General features: G+C 37.8%; 1 protein-coding gene across 3 annotated transcripts in view; it reads left to right on the top strand.

Moving 5' to 3' along the window:
- Positions 1-24,000, top strand: part of LOC137967920 (protein FAM117B-like) — a 38,913-nt gene that overhangs the window by 947 nt on the left and 13,966 nt on the right. The window contains exons 1-7 of one of the 3 annotated variants that reach the window (XM_068814517.1): positions 5,784-6,136; positions 6,220-6,508; positions 6,799-6,944; positions 13,165-13,260; positions 15,866-16,081; positions 19,375-19,754; positions 20,724-21,057. In XM_068814517.1, the coding sequence (XP_068670618.1) occupies positions 6,131-6,136; positions 6,220-6,508; positions 6,799-6,944; positions 13,165-13,260; positions 15,866-16,081; positions 19,375-19,754; positions 20,724-20,895 (1,305 nt within the window). In that variant the 5' untranslated portion in view covers positions 5,784-6,130 and the 3' untranslated portion in view covers positions 20,896-21,057. Of the gene's footprint in view, positions 1-5,779; positions 6,137-6,219; positions 6,509-6,798; positions 6,945-13,164; positions 13,261-15,865; positions 16,082-19,374; positions 19,755-20,723; positions 21,058-24,000 lie in introns of those variants that run through there. The other 2 variants (XM_068814519.1, XM_068814518.1) reach the window with 2 other exon arrangements.

Below are 24,000 nucleotides of genomic sequence, written 5' to 3'. Positions count from 1 at the left end.
ATGGAAGTCTTGTTGCGGATCTGAAGTTAATTGTCTTTATTGGCTGCCTTGGCTGAGTCACCTTGCGCGACAAATATCTTTGAAAGAGGCGGGAGCGGGAAACTGCTGTCTTACTTTCATCTCACTTGCTTTGCAAATGAACTCCTTGCCTTCAAATATACACTACACATGCGCCCAACATCGCAGAGGTCAGGCGTTCGAATACCGTTGAAGCCAGCTGCGTTTTTCAGGTGTTTATAAGAGACTGAATTGCTTAAATTATCAAGATAAGTTCGACCATCACTTCCACCTTTCAAACTTGCCTTTATTGGCTCGTTGCACAATGAGGTGAGTATAGATGCCGCCTATGTGGATTGGTAGTGCACCAACGATCATGTGAAATGTTACCAGTCACCAACAAAGGTCGTCAAATTCTCTGCAAGTCCCTGCGAGCACATATTCCCGGCTGGTGGTTGGTTATATATCCAGTGTCGGGCAAAAATGGTGTTCAAATGCCCTACCCTGTCGTCGGATTTGTCTGTCATACCCTACTAAAGAACCATCGTCGTCGGCTCCTCCTATCTCTAATAAAGACCTTTTGAAGACCTTTTTTGTAAGCCAATCGCTCACAAATGCTACATCTCTTCCTTTAGGCTCTTCCATCTCGCCCAAACATGTGTTTTATAGCTGTTAGCAACTTCGGCGCCCGAAAAAAAAATCATTTGAAACCTGACACTTCCTGTTCAATTTTTTCGTCAAATTCCCCACTCAAATGCACGGGGTTTGCCCGGGAGGAGGGATGTTGATCGGCGCATAACTCACTACAAATCAGTGCGTTTCAGGCCGGGTGAGAACGGCACAGTGCGCGCATGCAAATGTTGATTGCCTTTGTCGGGTTAATGATTTGGAAAAATAACGAACTTACAGCTTTTGTGCCGAGTGTTTTGCCTGCCTATTAGTTAATGAACACACACAATACAACAAATTACGTTACACATTCACACATGAATCATGAAAAAGAGGACAGAAATCTAAAAAAATCAAGTTCGAGACTTTACGTTACAGTTCTTCGCTCCAGGGGTTCTTTTCTCAGTAGTCCCGCAACTTTCCGGGCCGATTTTTTTTTTCACGATATCACGATTTCCTCTTGATCTTGTGTCACTCATCAAAATCCGTAGTCATTTTTCCTTTTGTTGCCTTAAAGGTAAAGGTGACGTCACTCTATTTAACGTCGGTACAGATCCTTCAGCTACGAGGCTGGTATCAATGGAAGCCGACGGTGTGCTCTTTACCCCTCTTCCTCTGTCAGTGCTCCATTTTTACGGATCAGAGGAAAGTCGAAACAGACGTTGAAGTCACCGAGGATCGAAATAGGGACTTCTTGCTCCGAAAGCCACGCACTATCCAACTGAGCTACACCTGCTCCTAATATGTTTTCCTTGAAAACATGATTAAAGCCCAGCTTACTAAAACAAGTGGATTATGGTTTCGTACAAAAATGGCTTTTCGAACCCGAAAAGTCTACGGGACTTCAGTTCTATAGGGACGGGCCGCTAATGATACACTCTAAACCCTGCTTTTTTATAAGAACGCTCAGTCTAAAATAAACCAGAATTTTAAGAACATACTAAGAATATACCTAGGCCGAGAGTCAGTTAAGAACGCCTTTATTGTGCACATTTATTTTTGTCTTTTGTCTCGGTTTTTGTTTTTGTTTTTGTGAGTAGTATAAATAAAAGGTAAAAGAAATCAGTGTAAAACTGTAATCTAACACTGAAGACAATTACTCAGATACATCAACAATGTGGTTTTCTTTAGCTGCATGATATACTGAAGTGAGCTGGGTTTGTAGTCCAACTTAGCTAAGTATACCACAGAAATTTGAGAACATTGTTAAGAACGTTTTCAGGCTTAAAATGAGGCGCAGCTTCAGCCCCCAAATTAGAAACTCTTATAAAAAAGAGTGTGAACTAATTACGAAAAATTTCTTTGTAAATGACTTTATAAGGTGTGACTGCTTTGGAAAGATAGCAGAAATGAGTTTATTGTTATGCACTATATAGGGTTACAGACAAGAGATCATGACGTCTTTTTATGACTTGGGATTCAAATTTCATGGCTTTGCAAAAAAGATGTGAATCGCGTGCTTTCTCAAGGAGTCACGCCCATTTCTAAGTTGTCATGTATCACTCAAGGAATTTTTACTGCTAAGAGAGTGTTCTGTGACTGTTATATAAATGTAACCACGAGAGGGTCATAAACTGGTCGCCCGTTTGTGTTTGAGGTCTTTAAGCCCGGCGTATTTTGAGTTGGATAAGCGAAATTGCAATAACGTAGATAAAATTGAAGGTTGTGCAAAGTACTGGGAATCCCTTGTCACATTTGCTGTTGTTGAAATTCACCCTTCTTCAATTGTGTATGAAGTTCCTTAACCCCAAAAGGAAATTTTATCCGGAGGGATCCGTTTGAATAGAAGCAAGACTGAAACTAAAATTAGAGTCATTTTTGGGAAAAATGTATTTTACTGAAGACAGTTCTTCTAGAAGTGCAAACAATGGTACTGTTCAAGCATCATATAAAAGCTACCGATGTTTAGTTATCAATACTTGTGCCATCTGATATCGATCAATGCCACGTATGACAGGGCAACCTGTGGCGAATTTACTGTGACATTTGTTCCAGATATCTTTTAGTATATTTCCATTCCTTTCAATTCAATGCGCATTTTGAATTCTGTCCTCATTACAAATTACAAAACAACTGATCCATCCAGCAAGCCGATTGACCCCTCAGGCGTGTCGTCTCCTTGTTTGATCTGGGTGTCTTCGTGTCTATATAGTTAAGGAAGAGTGCTCTTTAAATGCAAATTATTTTGAGATTTTTCTGCCCATGCCGGGGTTTTGTGTTTCCTTTGTTGACTCCACGTGCTTGCCTGTGATAATAATAACAGTATGTGTCAATGTAATATTTTAGAGACATGTTTTATCATTCATTTTCCCGAAACTCCAGTTTCCCAATGCTGGAGGATGGAAATTGAAAACGCTTGCAATGGCAATGTACGAGTTGCAAAGCAGTATATCTTATGTGAGGATTAGAATAATGAATATGACATTTAAGTGTGAAATCCCATCATAGGCTTTTAAATTTCAATATACTGTGAAAACTGTGGTAAAAGCTATTGAAAAACCATCTTGGCGACAGACGTAAAAGGAACATGTACATTGTCATCTGAGGAGAAATGGATGATTGGATTTCGTATTTTAAAAGTGACATTGGAGAAAACTTAAACCTTTTTGTTGTCGGGTTTAGGCACACAATACACAAAGAGAAAGATAAATTTTTCATTGGTCGTTTCATACAGGATTTTCAACAAGTGGAGGATTTGAATAATTGCTTTTTTCTGCACTATTGATTTATGCAGAAAACTGTCAATCAAAGTCACAACGTTTTACAGATTTTAGTTCAGCACTCGGTCGCTAAAGATAACCGCGGTTATGACGGTCCGTTCTCTTTTAAAGGCACTTTGTGGCGTACTTGATTGATGCATTTGCTGGTAGTATCACTATAACGTCGGTGAAAAAGTGGTGAAAATTAAAATACCGTGTTAAACCTTAAATTTCTTGAAAGCTCTAGCTGGTGATTTACTTTTGTATTATTTTACTTACGAAGGGGTTAGTACAGTACTTTGACTTTTTGCTCTCAAATGATCAAAACCAATGTAGATTTTTTGCGGCGCATAAAACATCGCTTAGTCCCATCCTGTCTTGCCTTCGACAAAGTAAATGCTAAAAACCTTTAAAAGTGATTCCCATCGTTCCAGTTCACTAGTTTTACAGGAAAAAACAACAGCTTTCCGAAAGTGCCTGTCCCGTATATACGACATAGTAAATTTCACATTTTTAGGATGTAGGGAAGGACAAGCAGCTTATTCTTAAAAATAATACTGGTAAAAAACAAACATTCTAAAAAAGAACACCAGGTTTCGAAAGTAGAAATTGTAACAACATAACTGCTGTGTATGAGAAATCAATTTAAAAGCCAGGCGCAAGCATTGGGCTCTCGATTGTTCCATCGCGTACAATTCGTCCTTGAAGTTGTAGGCTGAATGCATTGCTAGATCATTCGTTCTCAAGTTTCGTGATGATATCGTGAAAATTGCTTGTCCATGTTTACTTTTTCGCTGTTGAGTGGAGATTGGAGTTAGAATAATTCATGAGAAAAAGATATCATTTGTCTCCGGGAGAGGAAACTCTACTTCCTTTTCAACACGCAATTGAGCTCGACAACGTATAAATCCGTCGGGGAAGAGCGCATTCACACAAACGTTTTGGACATTTGGTGCAGTTTCTGTCAGGATGTGTCACAAACCAAATGGATTTGTATTCGTTTTTTTCAAAAACAATAAGGGAACACGCGAAAAACGGGGAGACGCTCTCAAGTTTTCCTAAAATCTGTTTGGTTAAATAAATTGGTATTCGCACAATAGATAGCTAACATATCATATTGCTTTATGGATTATTACTGCGACAGACACTGAAAGTGGTTCAAGTTATGAATGGTCGAGTGGACATCTCTGTCAAAAGAAGAAAAATACTACGAACCTCAAATGAACTAGGAGAAAATTCAACTCGATCACGAAAATCCAAAATTTGATTTGCAAGCGTCATATTACGAAAGCCCATGAAAAAAAGAGAAAACAATTTTAAGTAAACTTGGATCGTGTGGAATAGGGAAGAATTTTCTCCCAAACTGTCTTCGTAGTAAAATTTTTCATTAAAGAAGTAAGTATTGGACCACGGCTATAATTTTTAGCTGTATTTTTCATCAAGATTATAAATAATAGATGACATGAACACCGCGGGAAAGGTCTCTCAATTCATAGCAATAAACAAAACGAAAATGGGTATTATCCTATGAACAATACTCTCTTTTAAATGACTACTTTTTAAGATTTTGTTTTTAAAGATGTGGCTAAAGTAAATAAGAGAAAGCTTCTATTTTTTTTATTTCATGGATTAATAAATATGCGAATGGGTAGAATTCGAAAAGGAAATAATGGAAAAAAATCAGGTGATAGCATCTTGGTGTAGGTTTTCCGGTTGTTCAAGAAGCCAGAGGGAAAGTGCCACCAACTGCGAGGACGAAGAATGATTTTATACATGTAAATGACTTTGAAACGACAGATAACAGTGTCCAATCTTGTGAACACAGTCAATGGCAACCAATTCTTTCACAATGACCTCGTGCTTGCGTTTAGCCAATCAGATTCGTAGAAATATACGACAGCTGGTGTTGACATTTTCCGCGGGAAAAAAATCAGCCTTGCGTAAAGCTTTGCGTGACAGCTTCAAATTGCGCTTCCCTCCTTTTTGCCTCTTGGGTAAACAAATTATAAGAGTCCTTTGAATCTAGCATCCTCTCTTATTTTAAGCGCAAACCAACTGTATTAGCACCACTAAGAGTTCTTAAGTGGGGCCTGTTTGAGAGAAATCATATAAACTTAATGAGCTTTTGCATATTTTAATAGACGCAAATTTACTAAAAGCGTTTGTTCCAATCGATTTGAATAAAGATTGCTTTCGATCAATTATTATTTCTTTTTGCTAAAATTATGGCGCAAAGGCATTCGTGAGTTTTTTTCATTGTGTGGTGTTTGTGGCCAGTTAGTTTAGACTTATCATTAAACAGGTCGCTTGTTGATGTTAAGGGGCATTTCATTGATGAATGGAGAATGCATGGGAGGATGGCGATTCAAAACCGCACTATTTGATCGAACACGTGTTTTGTACGCTTATTAATGTATTTTTCCTATTCGTCCACTCTCTTTGGCTGAAATTGTATTAATTAGTGGGCGTCTTTCCTGAATCAAATCGTCAGTCCTATTTTGAGCAATTGTTTTAGCCATCAGAGCAAGACAAGGTTGTAAAAAAAGGAGTTATTTTCCGGCAAGTGAAAACCAAAATTAGCATGGCCCTGAAATGTTATTGTGAGCTTTTATCGCGCTTGAAATTCTCCCAAACAAGCTCTTGTCAAATTGTGTGAATTGACCAATCAATGCGTAGGTAATTTGCATCGCTGTGATTAGAATGCTTACTCCACCACAACTGGTGTTGTTTGTTGGAAGTGTGGGAACAGACGGTTGGAGCGGATTATGTCGGTAAATTCTCTCCGCTCTCCCGACGGTTTGTCGCCCAAGAATTGAGGATTGAATTAAACACTGCCTCTTCCTTGTCCTTGTAGGTTTTTGGGGACAAAATGGCTTCTCAGCCATCCCAGAGACCTCGCCGAAATGCGTCGCCTGCATCAAGTTCAAAGCTTCAACCGATGCGGGCCACTTTACCGTTCTCTCTTATCGCGCCTGGAAATCCAAGTCCCACTCGTGGAAATGGATTGAGAAGGCCAAGTCCTTCGTCTTCGCCTGTTCATGGCAATGAAAGCGGCCTCAAACACCGCAGAAGTTCGCCAGAAACACGTGGATCCCCTGAGCATCGTCGCAGTCCTTCTTCTCCATCTTCGTCGAGCTCGAAAGGTTAGCTGACGTGCTCAAATTTTATAAACTGAACAAGAATTTAACCTTTGAATCGTTTCTTCTTTTGACCAATAAAACTTTTTGGAGGAAATTCCCCTTATTTTTTCATTCCCTCCGTTTGAGTTCACTACAGTAGATCGTTCAATTTCGCTTTTCATCCACGGGCCATCTCCTTTCAGCGTATTGACCTAGACGTCCATGTACATTAGAAGCCGTGTCCTTTGTATGAAAACAACTTGGGCTGAACTTAGCTGACAATCGATAAGAAAGGAATATCTCTTTGTATGCAGGTGAACGGAGCAAAGTTACCAAAAGCAGCTCAGTTTCCGCGATTAGAAGAACGTCGTCCTTGGACGCCATTTCGCCTTATATGAGTGGACAGTGGCCGAAAGAGGTTGGAAGTTTTGGGCCGACTATGTGCCATAAGGCAACACAGGTCAGTTAGGTACCGTTCTTGAAAATTACCCGGTTGAGGCTAATTGAGTTAATTTGGGGCCGGAAACATTAAAAACGTGATTGTAAAGGAGAGCGGAGAAACGAGTACAAATAATTTGCGTTTTGGCTCTCTTATTGATCAACCACCATGACAACGACGTAATTCCCAAGCAACTTTGAAATTTGATCATCTTAGCTGTAAATAGTTTGCTTTAAACTGTATGGTATAGTCAGCTTCACAAAAACGTCCTCAAAATCGTTGAAAATACAATGCAAGGTTAGTTAACAAAGTCAGTGCAAGTCCAATGCCAGGACAAAGGACCAATTTGTCAAAATCTATCACCACCAGTTATGATAGTTTAGGGGAAAAAAATCACTATTAAGAGATTTTGGACGGCTTGAGTGGCAACGTAGATGAAATAACAAGACAGTTCCATTTAACAAGACTCTGAGTCTGAAGCTGTGTAATTTGTACACTTTAATGATGGACGTGTTTGTCAAGGTACACAAAGCTTGCAATACTTCTCGGGACTTGCATGGTACGCATTATGCAATATTATGTTTAGTACATGTAAGTGCTGCTTTGCTTTTGTACATATATTTCTGTTACCCCGTGAAGGTGCATGTAAAAGGTGTGGAGTCAAAGATGGAATTTCCTGTTACCCTTCAGAAATATGAAATGGTACCGTTTTAAAAAGCAAGGTTGTTCTCATTTCAAACCAGTTTTACTGTACATCTTTTCTTTTGCTTGACTTGCTTGTTCGCATGGTACCAAATTTGTCGTGCAGCAGAAATCTTTCATATTGATCTGTAAAGTGTTGTGTATGCCTCAACTTTGAACGAAATTATGGATGTAGTAGCGAGAGGAAGGGTTTAGAATCTCCTTGGGAGAATCATAGAAATTTTTGGATTTAAACAGTCATACCATTCTTTACTGTTTATTAAGGTCAGAGGGATGGATGCATGTACATCATGAACCTATCCGTTTGTGGAAAGGTTTTTTTTTTAAAGAATGCTTCTGGTTAACGCCATAGTTTTTTTAAATTTAAAATATTATAATCTTAAAACTTTTCTTTACCAATAATGGACAAGGTTCGATACGTGAAAATCATGGTTCATTGGTTAAATTTACCTATTTAATAAATGCTGGAATTTTTTAAATCGGCAATCTTGTTTGACAAATGAAATTTTTTGGTTTCGAGGCAAAGTATGATTAATTTTATAAGTGCTAGTCATGCTCTGATTGATGGGTCGATTGTCCTATCAATGTAATTGAGTTTTTAATAACTTTGGTGAAATCCCTAGCAATTAGTGTTCAGGAAATGGTTCCGAACTTCATCAGAGAACTGTCACATATTTTACACAAAGAGCAAAGTATACTTTCTGTACTGTATCGTTTTAATTTGGTTTCTCTCGGTTCTGGCATAGGACTTTAAGACTTTTTCCTGAAACCAATGTTACACCTGGAAATGATGAACAAAAGTTCATTTGCAGAAGCAGTAGGGGCAGGTTTTTACTGCTCTTTAATTATCGTTTGAAAATATTGTTAGGTTGGTAATGGCAATGTTCTTTGTGTTAATAGAACATTTTTTTACATGTAGCTGTCCTCTTTTGTGGGGAAATTCTTGCAACCTCTTTGTCGTAGCATTTTGTTTGCTATTTTTAGTGCTTGGGTTGTTTATTTCATTTGGTCATATTCAGATGTTTCTTAAGATACTTTACTAGCATGATGTCATACTTATAAGTTAACTTTGTGTGTACGTGTAAATCACATGATAGCCTTGGGTTGAAAAGTCTTCTAAATCATGTTCAAAGGTGAACCATGTTATAAAGTCCAGAGGTTCAAACTTTGGATTGATACTTAAATATTTTAATAATTTTTTTAAAAGTTGTCGACATTGCCTGCTCAGTTCTGCCTGTAGGAACTTTGAAGGGTTTGACTGTATATTGAACATCAAAGATGGAACTATAATAAATTTTTCTTGCAACTTGAAAGCAAAGGAACAAATTGTACAGCATGGTGGAACCAAGGTAATTTGATCCGTAAAAAAAAACAGCTGAGACAACTTTCTTTTGAATATTCCACGCATTTCTGAACTCTCAAAGTAGTAAACAATATTTGTTCATTTTATATAACACTTGGATTTATTCAATAAGGTTATTAAATTTCATTCTGTTACTCTTTGTGGTCACAAAAGAACATCATTGCAAGTTTTCCTCTTGCATTGTTGTTTGTAGAGAAACTTATTAATTTTGCTTGCGACTTGAAAGCAAAGGAACAAATTGTACAGTGTGGTGGAACCAAGATAATTTGATCCGTTAAAAAACAGCTGAGACAACTTTGTTTTAAAATAAAGAATATTCCACTCATTTCTGAACTCTCAAAGTAGTAAACAATATTTGTTCATTTTATATAATACTTGGATTCATTCATTAAGGTTATTAAATTTCATTGTTACTCTTTGTGGTCACAAGGGAACATCAGTGCAAGTTTTCCTCTTGCATTCTTGTTTGTAGAGAAACTTATTAATTTTTTCAATGACTGACTTGCATGTACATGTAAGTTAACAAGTAGTGGAAGTGAAAATCTTCCATATATTTGCCAAGTCATAAATCTGTAGATTGTCAGGTTCCTCTTAGAATAAACTGTTTTGTTTCTTAGTTTGAAAGGGGTCACATTCCATGCTGTGATCAGTGGATGTGGATCCATTTGTCGGTTTTTGTTTTTAAGCTTTGTCAATTTGTGCTCAAAACATAATTTTAACAGAGAAAAGTGAAACAGTTGATTGAGATGTGAGATTCAGAGTTGATGTTTATGGAAGGTGTTGCTGCTAAAACAAAAGTTTTAGTCAAATTTTATTGTTTTTGATTGGCTAGTTGGTTAGCGCAACTCTATACCACTGATGAAGGTCATGTTTAAACCATTGACTCCCAGGGTTTCCCCATTGATAAGTAAAATCGTCTGGCATTAGGCAGAGTAAAATATTAAGTCTGGCTGGTTTGGCTGGTTTGGGCATCAAAGGGTTAAATTATCCACAGGATCTTTTTCCAATCAAGTAAGAATCCAAAGACAATTCTGAAAGTTTCTTTTCAGTCACAGATTTCAAGAAAACCAATTGCAAGTATTTTCAATAAGTAATGACAGCCAACAGAAAGTGTCAGTTACTTTTACTCAGAGGAAATCTGGGACACTGACCTTTTTTACTGTCAAACGACGTTCGCTAAAAACTTTATGAAGAGGTTTCGACTGAAAACCTTCGGCCATCTTTGGTTTGAATTTGACAAAAAGCAACAGCGTCTTTCAGCGGTTCATACTGTACATGTATTTGGGTGAGTGTGTGACTACAAGTTCCATGATCATTTCACAAGGCAAGGAACATTATGCAATTGAATATAAATGTCAGGGATTTCTATATGTTCATTCCCCACGTTATCATAATATTATGGCCTGTACGGCCCAGCACGCGCTTTCATTGCAAAACTATTGGGAAAATCCCCGTATGAGGGCCATACGCATTAGCGTGAGCAGGGCCGGAAAAAGCCGTACGGCACTACTAAGGAACTTGTACTGCTCCGTGCGATGCAATTTGAGGGGATTTCATCGCTTTTAAACATCCAAGTAATTTACAGCCAGAAAAGCAAATGCAAACAGCATATTAGATAAATTTTCTGTGCAGATTTTGGGTTTTTTTTTTGTCCTAACTTCATCTTTCGAGTGCTAATAAATAGTGTAAAGAGCCCATATGATAAAATGCTTATTGACTGAGTTTAGGTTGGGCTGGACAGGAAAATATTTGGCCCTCGGTCATGGCGCATGGACCTTGCTGCGCTCGGTCTGTACGCCATGACCTCGGGCCAAATATTTTCCCGTCCGGCCCTCCCACTCAGTCAACAAGTACATATTCTGGTCTTTCTTTGAATGTCAAGCCTCCAGGAAGTCTCTCGTCAAATTCAAACCGAAGATGACCAAAGGTTTTCGGTCACAATGTCTTTATAAGAGTTTTTAGTGAAAATTGTTTGATGTTCAAAGTCAGTGTCGGAAATATCTTATAGTAATGATGCGAACTCCAAACTGCGATTTCAGCATATTTGTTGGTACTCAGAGTAGCTGCAATCTTGGACAAAACTCTTGGGAAAGATTCTATCTTAAGCACTGACAAAATACAAAATATATTGGTCCTTTCCCCCTTCCCTTCATACCAATGTTGATAATATAATGCAAAATACTGGGCAAGCCTTTGGTTGTTGTTTCAACCAATATTGGAATGGGGGAAGGGGGGAAAGTAGGAAGAATTTAATCTTTATCACACAGACAATAAGAGCGTCACATTTTCCCAACATGTTTTGTCTAAGATTGTAAAAATACAAAAATGAAAAAAAGTTAGGGCAGATTTATTGGCCCAAAGAATCCTTTGTACCAAATTTTACGACATGCTATGCTGCTTAATTTGAGCTATTGTCGTTTCCAGTTATGGGATCATATATGCAATGAAAGCCAGTTTTTTGGCACTTAACAATGGCGGACAGTGCTAATCAGCAAGTAGCAAGTGACCAGTATGGTTTTTATTGGCGTTATAGAGCCAGACAAAACGATAAATATTGCCTTCTTAGCACGCAATAAGGAAATTTTTAACACGAAAGATCACTGAAAAGTGCAATGTTTTGAAATCATCAGTTTATAGAATTAAAAAAAAAGAAAGCGTTTTGAGGAAAGACAAATTGTAGGAGAGAAACACTCTATAGGCCGTCCAAGTAAGCTGAGTATTCGTCAAGAATTACAAGGAGTCATCATACGAAGTTTAAATGCATATGCATCTATGACAGGGCGTATTGACGTGATTGTATTTAAGAAATCAAGGAGCAAACCAAATACCAACTGTAAATCATATGTGTTGTGTTCTTGAGAGAAAGAGAACTTTTTCAAGTTGGACACACAGACATACTTGCGTTACATTGAATGCGTGAAACACAATTAAACAATAAAGAACATACATTGTAATTGTGTTTGCAATTTCACAACAGAGTGAACTCAAAACGATGATTTAAGGCAGTTGGCATGATTAACAGAAGAAAAGGTAGTCATTTCAACGGTTAACAACGAATAACGTGCAAGTCACAGAAAAAACAATGGCCATCTATTGTTTCCATTGCGCCTTCCCTGTTAACCATTGAACAAGCAAGTGCTGGAGTGCTGGGAAGTCCTATAACTTGAGGTCACCCATTGAAATACTAACCCCAACCGAAAGGGCTTAACTTAAGCTGTCAGAGGCTCAGAGTACATGCTCAAACTTGTGATGAAAAAGAAGTTGTAAGGGAGCAACATGTCAGCCTCAAAGCCAATGTTTATCGATTCTCCTTTATTTTCTTCAATCTTTCTGGGATTTAGTATTTTACTAGTAACTACATGTCTTCTCAAGGGGCTGTTTACCTAAGACATCTACCATGGTACTGTAATGATATACCGTACCAAAACAATATCTTGCTATATAACAACATGAACTATTAGAGTTACACATTACGCATTGAATCTCCTGGAAGACAAAACGTAGCTCAGGTGACACAATACAGGGCTGTGTTAGTGCACTACCACACATACGCATTGCGTGCTTATTTTTTTGTGGAGAGTATTCAGAAGGCCAAGATGAAACTTTCTGCAAAGTTTAAAAAAATTGTGACAAGTGGATTCAGTCCCTTAATTTTGTGATTTTTTTAAGGTGGCTCTGAATCCACTAAAAGGAATTTTTTTAAACTTGGCCGAACATTTCATCATGGCCTTCTAATCACTTTTAAGCAATAACAAAAGGGGATCACCAAGTTAATTTTTGAGATATTTGCAACTAAATCCAAAATTTATGGTGTTTTTGCTGGGCTTTCCTGTTGCAAGGGTAACTTGTTACATCACAGTAATGATCACATCTTGTTTGGAAATAATCCGTGTTTCATATGGTACTATAACATTGCTGTTATGTGATGCAGTGTTGTAGTGTCATTTGATCTAAAGAGTGTCTTCTAAGTGTTAAAACCCCTTTAAGCCTCCGTAGAATTTGTTATTTGATTATGCAAATTCTTAGGTACCAGTAACAGTCACTGGAATGTCAACATTATTGTGACTTGCTTGTCCAGGTCTCTTGTTCTTGTTTTCAGTTAATGCATGCATTTTGAAGCTCAGTGAAAAATCTGTTAAAAAATGTTTGGTCAAAGTACTGATTTTTGTTTTTCAGACACCAGATTGGGACGAGAGTGAGGCTGAAGAGAGTTTTGGTGCAAAACAAAAGAGGTCAAACTCTTTAGGCAGTGCTGATCAAAAGATAAAAGAGGCAAGTGTCAGATAGTTAACACAGCGTTAAAAAATAACCCTGGTGGCACTACCTGAGAGATCTGACTAGTTTTCTGGCAGTCCATCTTTGAAATTTATTGGGCTGTTTATCAAAGTAGCCTTGTCACTAATCCATGTGAAACCATAAAGCCATACTGTCAGGTCATGTGTACTGTAGGTTTTAATTTTAGTCAATTTTCAAAGTTTGTGGGCTGTGGAAAAATTCTGGAATATTGACAAGTGTGTCAAGGTCATAGCGAAGCTGAAGACTGTTCGCAGATGGTGCACTACTGGAGCACCATGGCTAAGAAAATATGGTAACCTGTGCGAGAAAATTGGTTTTGGTTACTGTATGACCGTGCGTTGTCCACCCCACTATGTGTGCCAATGAAACTGTGATGCAACTCACGTTTTTGGGTGGGAACTCTTGATGTTGGACATCTGTGTTATGGTTAATAGGCCATTTTCAAAATGTCAAATGTTCAGCTTGATAGTGAGGCAGTGAGGACAGAAACAAGAGAAACCTTGGAATAAATGTGGAAAATATTTGCATATCATCCACTTTCCTTTGTCTTCGTCCTTTAAACCTCTCTTTCAAGCTGCGTTTTAATGTTTTAATTGAAAAAGACCTATTGGCTCCTGTCAAAACAAAGTGTCCGCCGACCAGTGTCACATAAGCATATCGTGGGCTCAAGGTTAGAGCTCCTCAAGGTCAGCTCTTTTTTTTTTAATTTACCTCTGACCAGGTGGTAGGTTTTGATTGGAATAAATAACACAGGAGCTCTGCTTTTAGGCTTGGCTAAATCTACATAATTTATGACTCTTTTTGGTAGATAAATTTCTTTCCTTTACAGTTAAAGGGCATCATACAAAACTCTAGTCTGCCATATATGGGCTACATAGGTACCGTATTTACCCGTGTATAAGTCGACCTTTTATGGACTCAAAAGAAACTCCAAAAATCGCCCTCGACTTATACGTGGGTCAAAGATTTCAAGCCAAGTTCCAGCTAAATAATTTATTCAAAATAAACATCATAATGTGGTCATTGGGCATAACAAACGCAGTGGACGAAATACTTCAAAATGAATGACGAAAGACTTCAAAATGAATGTAATTAAGCAATTCCAGTTGAAATGAAAAAGGATTTGTTTTACTTTAAATGTTGAAGATACTCACAAGCACAAATAGACACTGGAAATTTTAGTTTTCCAAAGGCGGAAAGCTCTAAAAAACCTTCTTGTTTCTTTAAATAAAACGCAATCCTTCAACGGCTTAGTAACCTGGCACAATTCCTCGTGTTTGCGTGCAAGCATGATTGTCACTCGTGTTTCCTGAAAATGCTGGTTGGTAATGATTGTTTTTTATTCTTTATACAAACCTGGATGATTTAAATGCTTTGCAAACTTTGTATTGTTTGGTTTATGAGTTTTGTTTCGTTTGCCATGTGAGAAATTATTATAAGTCAAGCACCAATTAAACCTTGCACATTTCGCATCGTTTTTGAAGTTATTTTCAAAGATTGACTCCTGCTTTTGTGATGTTGTGCTTATCCTCTAAAGCCCTTTATCCTTGAACAATGAAACAGGTTAGTTTGAGGTTTACATGTTCGATTTTCTGAGAACTTTTTCGAAATTCAAGGACAAAATGCCCGCACATACAACAACCGCTGAACCACAAAACTATTAAGCGTTTGAGGGCCTTAATTGTTTGTGAATCCACAGTTACAGAAATCAAAGAATGCAAGATTAATATCCCATGAACATTTAGCAAAGAAATTAAGAAATTGCTTTTTTTGCCATCAAAAATGGGGGGTCGACTGTGAAGGGTATGGTTTCAAGCAGTTTACTCTAGCATAGGGTATATAAATCAGAGTGTTTGGGTCTAGAATAGGGTATCAATTTTCACGAAACTGATCAGTTGGTTGAAGATTTTGTCAAGACTAAGGAAACCAGGAATTGCTACTCAAAAATATAAAAAAAGGAAATCGGCAAGTTTAAATTTTCACGACTCAGCCTCGACAGCGTTGATAGATGACTATCATAAAATGCTACTGGATATTATTAACTATCAAAAATCAGGATTCATACGGAAATCGGTGGTATTAATACTGGTTAAAATTAAACAATTCATTGTCTTGATAATGCGTATGTAAGCGCTTGGCATTGCTGGACAAGTATAAATAAATCCTTTTTAAGAAAGAAGTGATTGTGGTATAAGGTTTTGTTTTGGCTTTGCTTGAGACTGTGCTAGTGACCTCAGTTTCTGGAAAACAGCTACTCTAGGATAGGAGTGATTTGGGGAGTTTACTATAGGAGAGGGTAGCAAAATCCAGCTGAAATGAGCTCTGGTATAGGCTAAGGGTTCCAGGGTCCCAGCTGCACATCCCCACCCAGAAATTCCTTAAGTACCCCCCCTCCCCCCTACATGTACACTTTATGCTTTATGCAGTTGTTCAAACTATGGAAAGCACTATCCCCTAGGTAAATCACTTTCCATTGAATAAGTCATATTGAAACCAATGGACAGTGATTTATCTGCTGGATAATGTTATCCACCTTTTCGACACTTGGGGCCTGATCAATAAAATGTTTTTGTTTTCACAGAAATTAAAGTATTTGCGAAAGAAAGGTCCGATTTATGGTCGCCAGTCTCCTCTTCATGGTGATCACACAGCCATCCCTCCAAGCAGACTATCTCAATCAATCCCCATTTCAATTCCATTAGCACCAAGATCCTCAGAGGGGCCACAGAAACGGAGCCTAGAGGGCCTCAACTCTGAAATACAAAAAATAGTTTTAACTGATACACAAGTTGAAAGGGTGAGTTTGTCATACATGTACGAGTGTGGGTATCTGGTTGACACTGGAACAACTGTACCGTCTATTCTTTCTTTGTGTGTTCTATGCACTGATAATGTCTCAGAATATCTTACTAGTGTGCAACAACTCTAATAACAATCATGAATATGTACATGTATAATATTATAAAGACCAGACTCACCTGTACAAAAAAGCAAAACTTTTGTATAAAGAAAACTTTAAAGTAAATACATTGCCTGCGACAAAAGAAAATCGATTGCTTTGGTATAAAAATGGCAGTGCGAGAACTGAAACAACTAAATCAATTTTTGTTTCGTCAAAGAGATCAGTTGCACGTCAACAAACTGAAACACAGAATTCCAATAAAGGAAAAGTTTAATTAACTAGGAACGAAGGACTTTCACTGGCATGAAAAACTGTAATGGAACCAACAAGAAAGTGACACTTGCACTTACCTCCACAATTTATTTAGTTTCAACGGGATTTGAACCCATGACCTCTGCAATGCCTGCCTCTATCAGCTGAGCTATGGAGCTACACAGTTGGGAGCAGGTCAATTTGTTGAGCTATTTTGCTCCTGTGAAACACTCATGGGAACCCCCTTTTCAACAGTGTTGAGTTACAATGGAAAGTAATCATTCTACCATGCCTGTGGACCACTAGAAGGGTTTCCTTGGAAATTACCCCAAATTCTATCAATAACATGAGAAACATTCGCACAGAACGTGAGCCTTGGATCGGCAAGGATTTGTTCATGAAAAACAAGAGATGCCTGAATTTAAGTAATTTTGACGGCAATTTTGGTGTACCGCGGTGATTGAGGATGGAGCACATGCATTTTTGAGGCAGCTGCCTGGCAGTCCAGTACTTGGTGTCAGCTGCCTAAAAACATTTGAAGCGTGAAAAGACGACATTTGAAAAGGTCTTTTCGGTCACGACAGATGAAATACATTGCACGCATTTGTACAGAACGAGCCTTAAAAGGGGTGATGTCATGCTATTTTAGTGTCTTTTCAAAACCCAAGATATGTCTTGCCATCAACTGAATTTACTTTAGTCTGAGTATTCATGTACTTTCTAAGTAAAAAAAGCCAAAATTTTATGATATTAGGTTGTGTTCAAATACCCTAATTTGTGCTCCAGAATGCAAGAAATGCATTCTAAGAGGTTCAAATTTCAAAATTTTTCCCCAGGGGAGGATGCCCCAGAACCCCAACAAGTTTGTGCCTGCACTAGGTCTACAAAAATGGGCACCAAGCGGAGAATGTTTCATTGTTTCCCTTACAAAACACACAATGAAACAGAGCAGATCAGATCATGTTATTGCAGGTGGCAACTAAAAACCTGGTACAAGCCCTGCATCTTGAAAACTACATTTACCTACCCTATAAGGGTACTGTCATGTGCTAAAATTGCTGTTTATAGGTCAAACATGGATAAAAATCGAAAGTGTTACTGTATCTCATACATGTGTACCACATTCCTGAGAATCCAATGAGAAGATCTAGCCCTAATTGTTTGAAGGGTGGATAGCGCTATCCACTGGATAACTCAATTGGTTTTGCTAGTGTTTATCTGCTGGAGCGATTTATCTGCTGGATAGGTTTATCCACCTTTTGAATAACCAAGGTCTGAAAATTATATCTATGACAATTTGTATTTACTTTTTGGCAACTTTCTGAAGACACAGGCAGTGTCTTCAGAATCCATCTCCATCCTCAGATACAATCAACACAGAATCAGTTCAGTTCATTTCAGTGGTTATTGGCAACAAAACTACAGTACTTATGTTTTGGTCTTCATTGATTCAAAGAAGTCTTTTAGTGTTTTGAAGTTTGACTAAATAGCATGACACTGCCCCTTAGATCCCAGAAAGCAAACTGCATGTGACGAAAAAAATAATCCCACTTTTTTGATCTCTCATCCCAAAAACACTGCTAGTCTAAAATCTGGGTAAAAGTTAAGAATCCGATCCCACCAACGCATCGGTTGACTGTTGGTCGACTGTCGGCCGACGCGTTGGCTGCTGTTTAATCTTATAACGTATGAGATGCGTCGGTGGCGTGTCCGTGACTCATGTCTGGGGGCCTTATTGAACTGTTGAAAACCTAAACGTACCTTTTTCAAACTGAACGGAAATGTCTTCGAAGGAAAATAAGAAATTTACTTTTGACCACCATCTTATATTTCGTGATATTAGAACCCAGTTCCCATTACGACAAGTGTTATTAGAACCCAGTTTTCACTCTGGCAAACGCGTTGCCCGAGACTTCATCTTTATCATCTTCCGCATTCCCGACTGAACTAGAGAGACCCTTGTTCATAGTCTCGTCACTTCACATATCCAACCTGGAACTGTCATCTACTCAGATCAATTCACTCCGTACCGGTACATACCACTCAACCAGCTACATGTAGGATATATCCATGTATTAGTAAATCATTCCAAGAACTTTGTGTTGGCCGACGTGTCGGTAGTGTGTTGACCGATGTGTTGGCCGACGCGTTGGTGGGATCGGATTCTTAACTTTTACTAAAATCTGACTTTCTGTTGATGTTGAAAAAGGTTGCATTGGTGGAATTAAGGAACTTTAAGCAAGGTTTCGGAGAATATTAGGGAATATTTAGTTTTGCCTAATTTTGTTAGGTAGTTTAGCATTTACCATAAGTTTAGCATTGACCATAAGGAACTAAAAAATCCTAAATCCACTTTCCAGTTTTAAAAGCCGAGTTCCTGTCCAATGCAAGGGAATTAATTCAGTGCTTTTTTTCTGTTACTAACTTGACTTAGGAAATCAATGTGTAAACATTAAGCCATTGACACCTCAAATGCCCTAGGATACCCCAAGTTGAAGAGTAAAATTGTCTGGTGGTAGACATCTGGAGTAAAATGTGTCAAGTCTCACTCCCAGGAGGTCAATGGGGTAAAATTATTTTACACACTGGAAGGAAGTTTACTCTACTTTCTTTGAAGTGTTTCTGACTTTGGCTCTAAATTAATGGGGAATAGTTTTTTCAGTGAGTGATTAACAGAGAAAGCCGAGCTCAACTAGAAGTAAAAAAGTTTAACAATGGTTAGCAATAGTAAGAAACCACTCATAGGATATGGCACCTGACTTTAAATAATGGCAACTTGGTACACTAGGATGGACATTGCAGGGAGCATTTTGTGAAAAATGTAATATTATGCTAACATTACAATGGAAGCCATTTTGTGGCCCCTGTAATGATACTAATGTGAAGCAATGTATAACAGGGACATTCCAGTTTAACCAGGAGAATTTTTTTTTCAGCATGTAATGGAACATGTACCAGATGGTCGAAAGGCACCCGTCAGCGAAGTGCTGTCTGGTACTTTTCGCACCTCTGACATCCACACCCAGACACCAGCTGAGAACCATGATGGGCAAGACAGTGGAGGAAGTGGCAACACCAGTAGCAGAAGCCACTCTGCATCACCAACATATCCCATAATTCCAGGGGCATCTGATTCACGTCCATCATCAAGGAGTTCCTTGGGAGGAGCAGCAGAAACTGAAGAGAACTTGTCTCCTGAGATACCTTCTGGACCTAAGTATGCTTCATCACCTAAACCCAATAACTCGTACCTCTTTGCAAGAGAGCCTCCTGATGGTGCTGAAAAGGTGCCATTGCATGTTGAAGATTCAGATAGGTGAGTTTTTTCTTTTTCTATATGACTATTTACACTGTATAATAAGTTTTGATAGAGTGCAGCTCAAAGATAAGCAAACTTTGCATATTTGCTGAAAGATGTGTGAGTTCTTATTGGATGTTAAATGTTCAGGAACACGTGTAGCAAGATGTTGGTTTGTCTCGCCGACATACTAGGCGCTACAGCCTGCGCAAGAAAATTTGTATACAACATCCACGATCACAATCCAGTGCTGTCGTTTTTAATTTTTCTGTGTTAAATACCCATTGTTTTTCTATCATTGTATTTTCCAGTGGCCCTTATTCACGTTGTTATTAATTTTAGTATTCATACTTCCTATTTAGCTATCTTTTATATCACCAACTGGTGGTTCATTTGTATTCGCAACTGATGATGGATGTTGGTCATCCGAAACATGTATTGCAAACTTAAAATTGTGTTTCTTACTTTAAAATTATTTCATGTCTGCTACTAGTTCGCATAATAATATTATAATTATAATTATACAATAGTTCTGTTAGAACGATAAAAACTGTAGCTGTGCCACAACAATAACTGTAACATGTCTCATTCAATAATAATTGTGACATGTTAACTACAGTTATTTACACTATATTAATTTTAATAATTAATCGTAGTTATTATTATCCAAGGTGGCAGTGCCTGTTGAATTTAAAAGGGAAAACAAGGGATTTAAAGGAATTCCCCTTAGAATGACCAAAAAAATCTATTGTTTTTCTTTGGATTTCAAAACTATGTTAACTTAACACTAAGTGACCAACGTTTTAAGCCTTGATTTGAAAAGACACATGTTTATTTTAACTGGAATTTTCCTATTTAATGGTCTGTTATTACTAACTTATATCTAACAGAGCTGGATTGAGGGAAAAAATGATGTCAAAGGATATCACAGGGGCACTTAGAAGTGATGAAATAAAAAAGAAACGAGTTGTTGTTTCTTACTTTTAGGGATAGATCCTCCTTGCCTCTTGGGCCGGATAAGTCAAAGGTCAAGATCATTAACATAAGTGCAAGATCGGCATTTTCAGCTTTCTCTGCACTGCCCTCCTTACCCAAGATGGCAGTTACCTCTCCAGCTACAGCTAGTCAGCAACTGTCACAACTGGAAGCCTCTCAGTAGTTCTCTGATCTGTAAGAGGATCATGGCGTTGGGAAATCCCAGGCAAGCTGCTGTGATGTAGCATAGGGTCAAACTATGCACATGTATTAACCTAAAGAACTTCAGAAACTGGCCAAGGTCCCACTCTGACTTGATGTAGTGCATTATTATTTTGTTAGTGCTAAATGGATACTACATGTACAGTAGCAGTGAACATGGGCAGAGATCAAAACCTTTTTTGTAAATCTGCTTTTAATGTTGCCGTGATTGATTGTAAGTAGTAAACTACTTCAATTTCAAACAACTCGACACTGCTTCAGCACCATTGTAAACAGCTCCAGTGGGACCTCGACCAATGCAGCAACTGTATGCCTGACTTTACGTAAACGACAATTTGGGTTAGTTTGAACAGTGAAGCATTTATTTAGTGCTGCCATAGGGTTGTTTATAATGATAATATTGTTTAAGACCTTTCAATGTTTTGCATGCAATGTTGCTAATATCATTAGTACTTGCATAGTCAAGGAATGTGCTCATCAAGAAAATGATTGTTCCAAGATTCAAATAACCAAAATAGTAGAAGTTGTATATTTTGTATGACCATGATCTTTAGGTTAATGGGTATTGTTGCCATGTTGTGCCTTTCCGAACTGGCATTGGGTTGTATTTTTTTGCTCCTTGAGTCAGTGAAAGCAGTTATAAAATACTATTATTGTATGTCCTTGTGATTGGTTATGTTATTCAAAATTTATAGGTCTGTCTTTTACAGTGCATTTTGTTCAGATTAATACATGGAGCACCAGAAAAGGCTTTTTAAGTCTGTAATGTAGGTCTGGAGTGCTTCTTATGTGTGGTTGAGTCTGGTTACAAGAAAGCAACAAGCAGAAAGGCTACAATAGTACTCTGACACATTGTGAACTACAATGTTTACTTCAAGATGAAGAAAAATGATTTAACACTGTGATATTAAAATACTATGAAAATTAATATACTTCATTAATTTAACAAATTTGTGAAATCAGCCGAGCTCTGCATTTTGGCGCATGCAAGTCGATGGATTTCAGAAACAAAATGATGAGCCTCTCTTACTGCTTTTCAGGAACTAGTCTCGTCGCACACTGTAATGTATTGTATCTTGTATCATTTTCATGACCCTTGGTATCAATATTGTATTATTGGCATATGTGTCCTTGCAGTTTATCCAGATTTCTAAGTTGTCACCTACCTCATTAAGAACAAGGCAGGTTCTTAAAGGGGCTAGGTCACCCTATTTCTGGGCATTTTCAGCACAGATCGAATGGTCATAGAATTAACTAAAATACCAAAATAACTGTTCAAAACTATAGAAGAACTCTAACAAAACACAGGGAAGCCAAGAAGGCACGTGGATGGACAAAACTGGAGAGGATTGAAATGGATTGAATTGGGTAAATTTGAAAAACGTCGGCCCACCTTTTTTCAAATTTATATCAGTCTATGTCAAAATGTCATTTACAAAGCTTGAAAATCATTCTCAGTTGTTATGTGGCCGTGATTTTGCAAATGAAAGACTCTTGCTCTGCCAATTTGACGTTTAGAGCTCATAATTAACAAAATTAAACAAAATTACCTAAAATAGCGTGACCTAGCCCCCTTTAAATGCAGGTTTGTTCTGTAACGGACCAAAAAGGTGTGATGGGTGTCAAGAACTTGCAGTTCAAAGAAACAGTTGGAATGATTGTTCGATTTGAATAACAACTTTGTGATTAGTTTTGTGGAAGCTTTGCTCTTGGAACTCATGGTCCTAGAGGTTTTTCTTCAGCCCTGAAGTGGCAAGAAAGAGAAAATCCTCTGGTTACCTCGGACTTTAAAATCCTTTTCATGTAGATGCCAGCTGTCAAATTACAAAAGGGACCAATGCCAACTTGGCAATCATGCGTCCTCCAGGTATTGCCAATCAAATGGACCAATCATATTGATATGCATGTTTTTAAAAATATCAACCAATCCAAGCTGAGGGTCGGATTCTGACCCTGGCATCTGCATGAAAGTGAGATTGAAGTCTAAGGTAACCAGAGGTTTTTCTTTTCCTTTGTGGCTCTCTCTCTGCTCAAGAAAAATCTCTGGGACCAGGGCATCTTTGAACAAGCAAGAGAAAGATTTTTTTTTTGGTTAAGAATAATCACAAATCATCATTTTTGCATCAGGTGAATGTCTGAGCATTCCCAATTTTAGTTCTAAGACAAGCTGTCTTTTAAGCGAGGGTGATGTGGTAACAGGTTAGAGCACCAGGAGATGTCAGCTTACTGTATCAAGATGTACAATTTATTATTTGGTTATTGTATGAACAGAGTGTATATCATATTTACAAATATTAAAGATTTAAGTTAAGGAGAAAACTTAATTACCACAATAAGCAAGTTTAGGAATTTTATATAAAAAAAAACGCTATTGGTACTTGATCATGAACTAATTCTTTAATTGTCATACTGCAAGTCAGATTGTAAATAGTTTTCTGGATGTAAGATTCTATTATGATACTTGTATATTTTTACACTTAAAAAAACGTCCTCTAATGTTGTAGATTTATTTGGATGGTACAAGACCGTTTCAGCCATTTTGTAACTGAGATGAGCAAATCCCTCTTTATCACTGATATCTCTTTTGATGTTCTGGGTCACTTTTTTCTAGTTTCTCATGTAATTTTGATGTAATTCTATACAGTAGGGAATCCAACAAGGGTGTCCCCTCTGAGGTCACTTTTTTTCTAGTTTCTTGAGCGAATCACTAAATGGTAAAGAGATGATTTGATGCCAGGTTCTAAAGTTACTTAGCAACTCCGGAATGTTGTTTTAGTGTCAGCTTGGTTTAAGGGGAAAGTTTTTGCTGGCCCTTGCTGCAGCTTCGTACTCTTTCATTGTCAATGCTACAAGTTGATGCATTAAGGGTGCCATAGTTATGACGATGTTCGTTAACAGTGACTTAAGTCTATTCAGGATTAAATTGTCACCAAAAAAGAGAACTTTGTACTGGGTAGACTACCGTTTGTTGCTGAAGAGCAGAGCTTGGAAGGCTCTAATTTATTTGATAACAGAGCAAATCCTTAATTCCTCTTGAAATACTGTAATGTCAGGTAGGCCAGATATA

The sequence above is a fragment of the Montipora foliosa genome, chromosome 8, assembly GCF_036669935.1.
Source record: "Montipora foliosa isolate CH-2021 chromosome 8, ASM3666993v2, whole genome shotgun sequence".
Taxonomy (NCBI): domain Eukaryota; kingdom Metazoa; phylum Cnidaria; class Anthozoa; order Scleractinia; family Acroporidae; genus Montipora; species Montipora foliosa.
The sequence above is the reverse complement of the archived record's forward strand: the minus strand, read 5'-3'. Positions and strand labels throughout refer to the sequence as shown.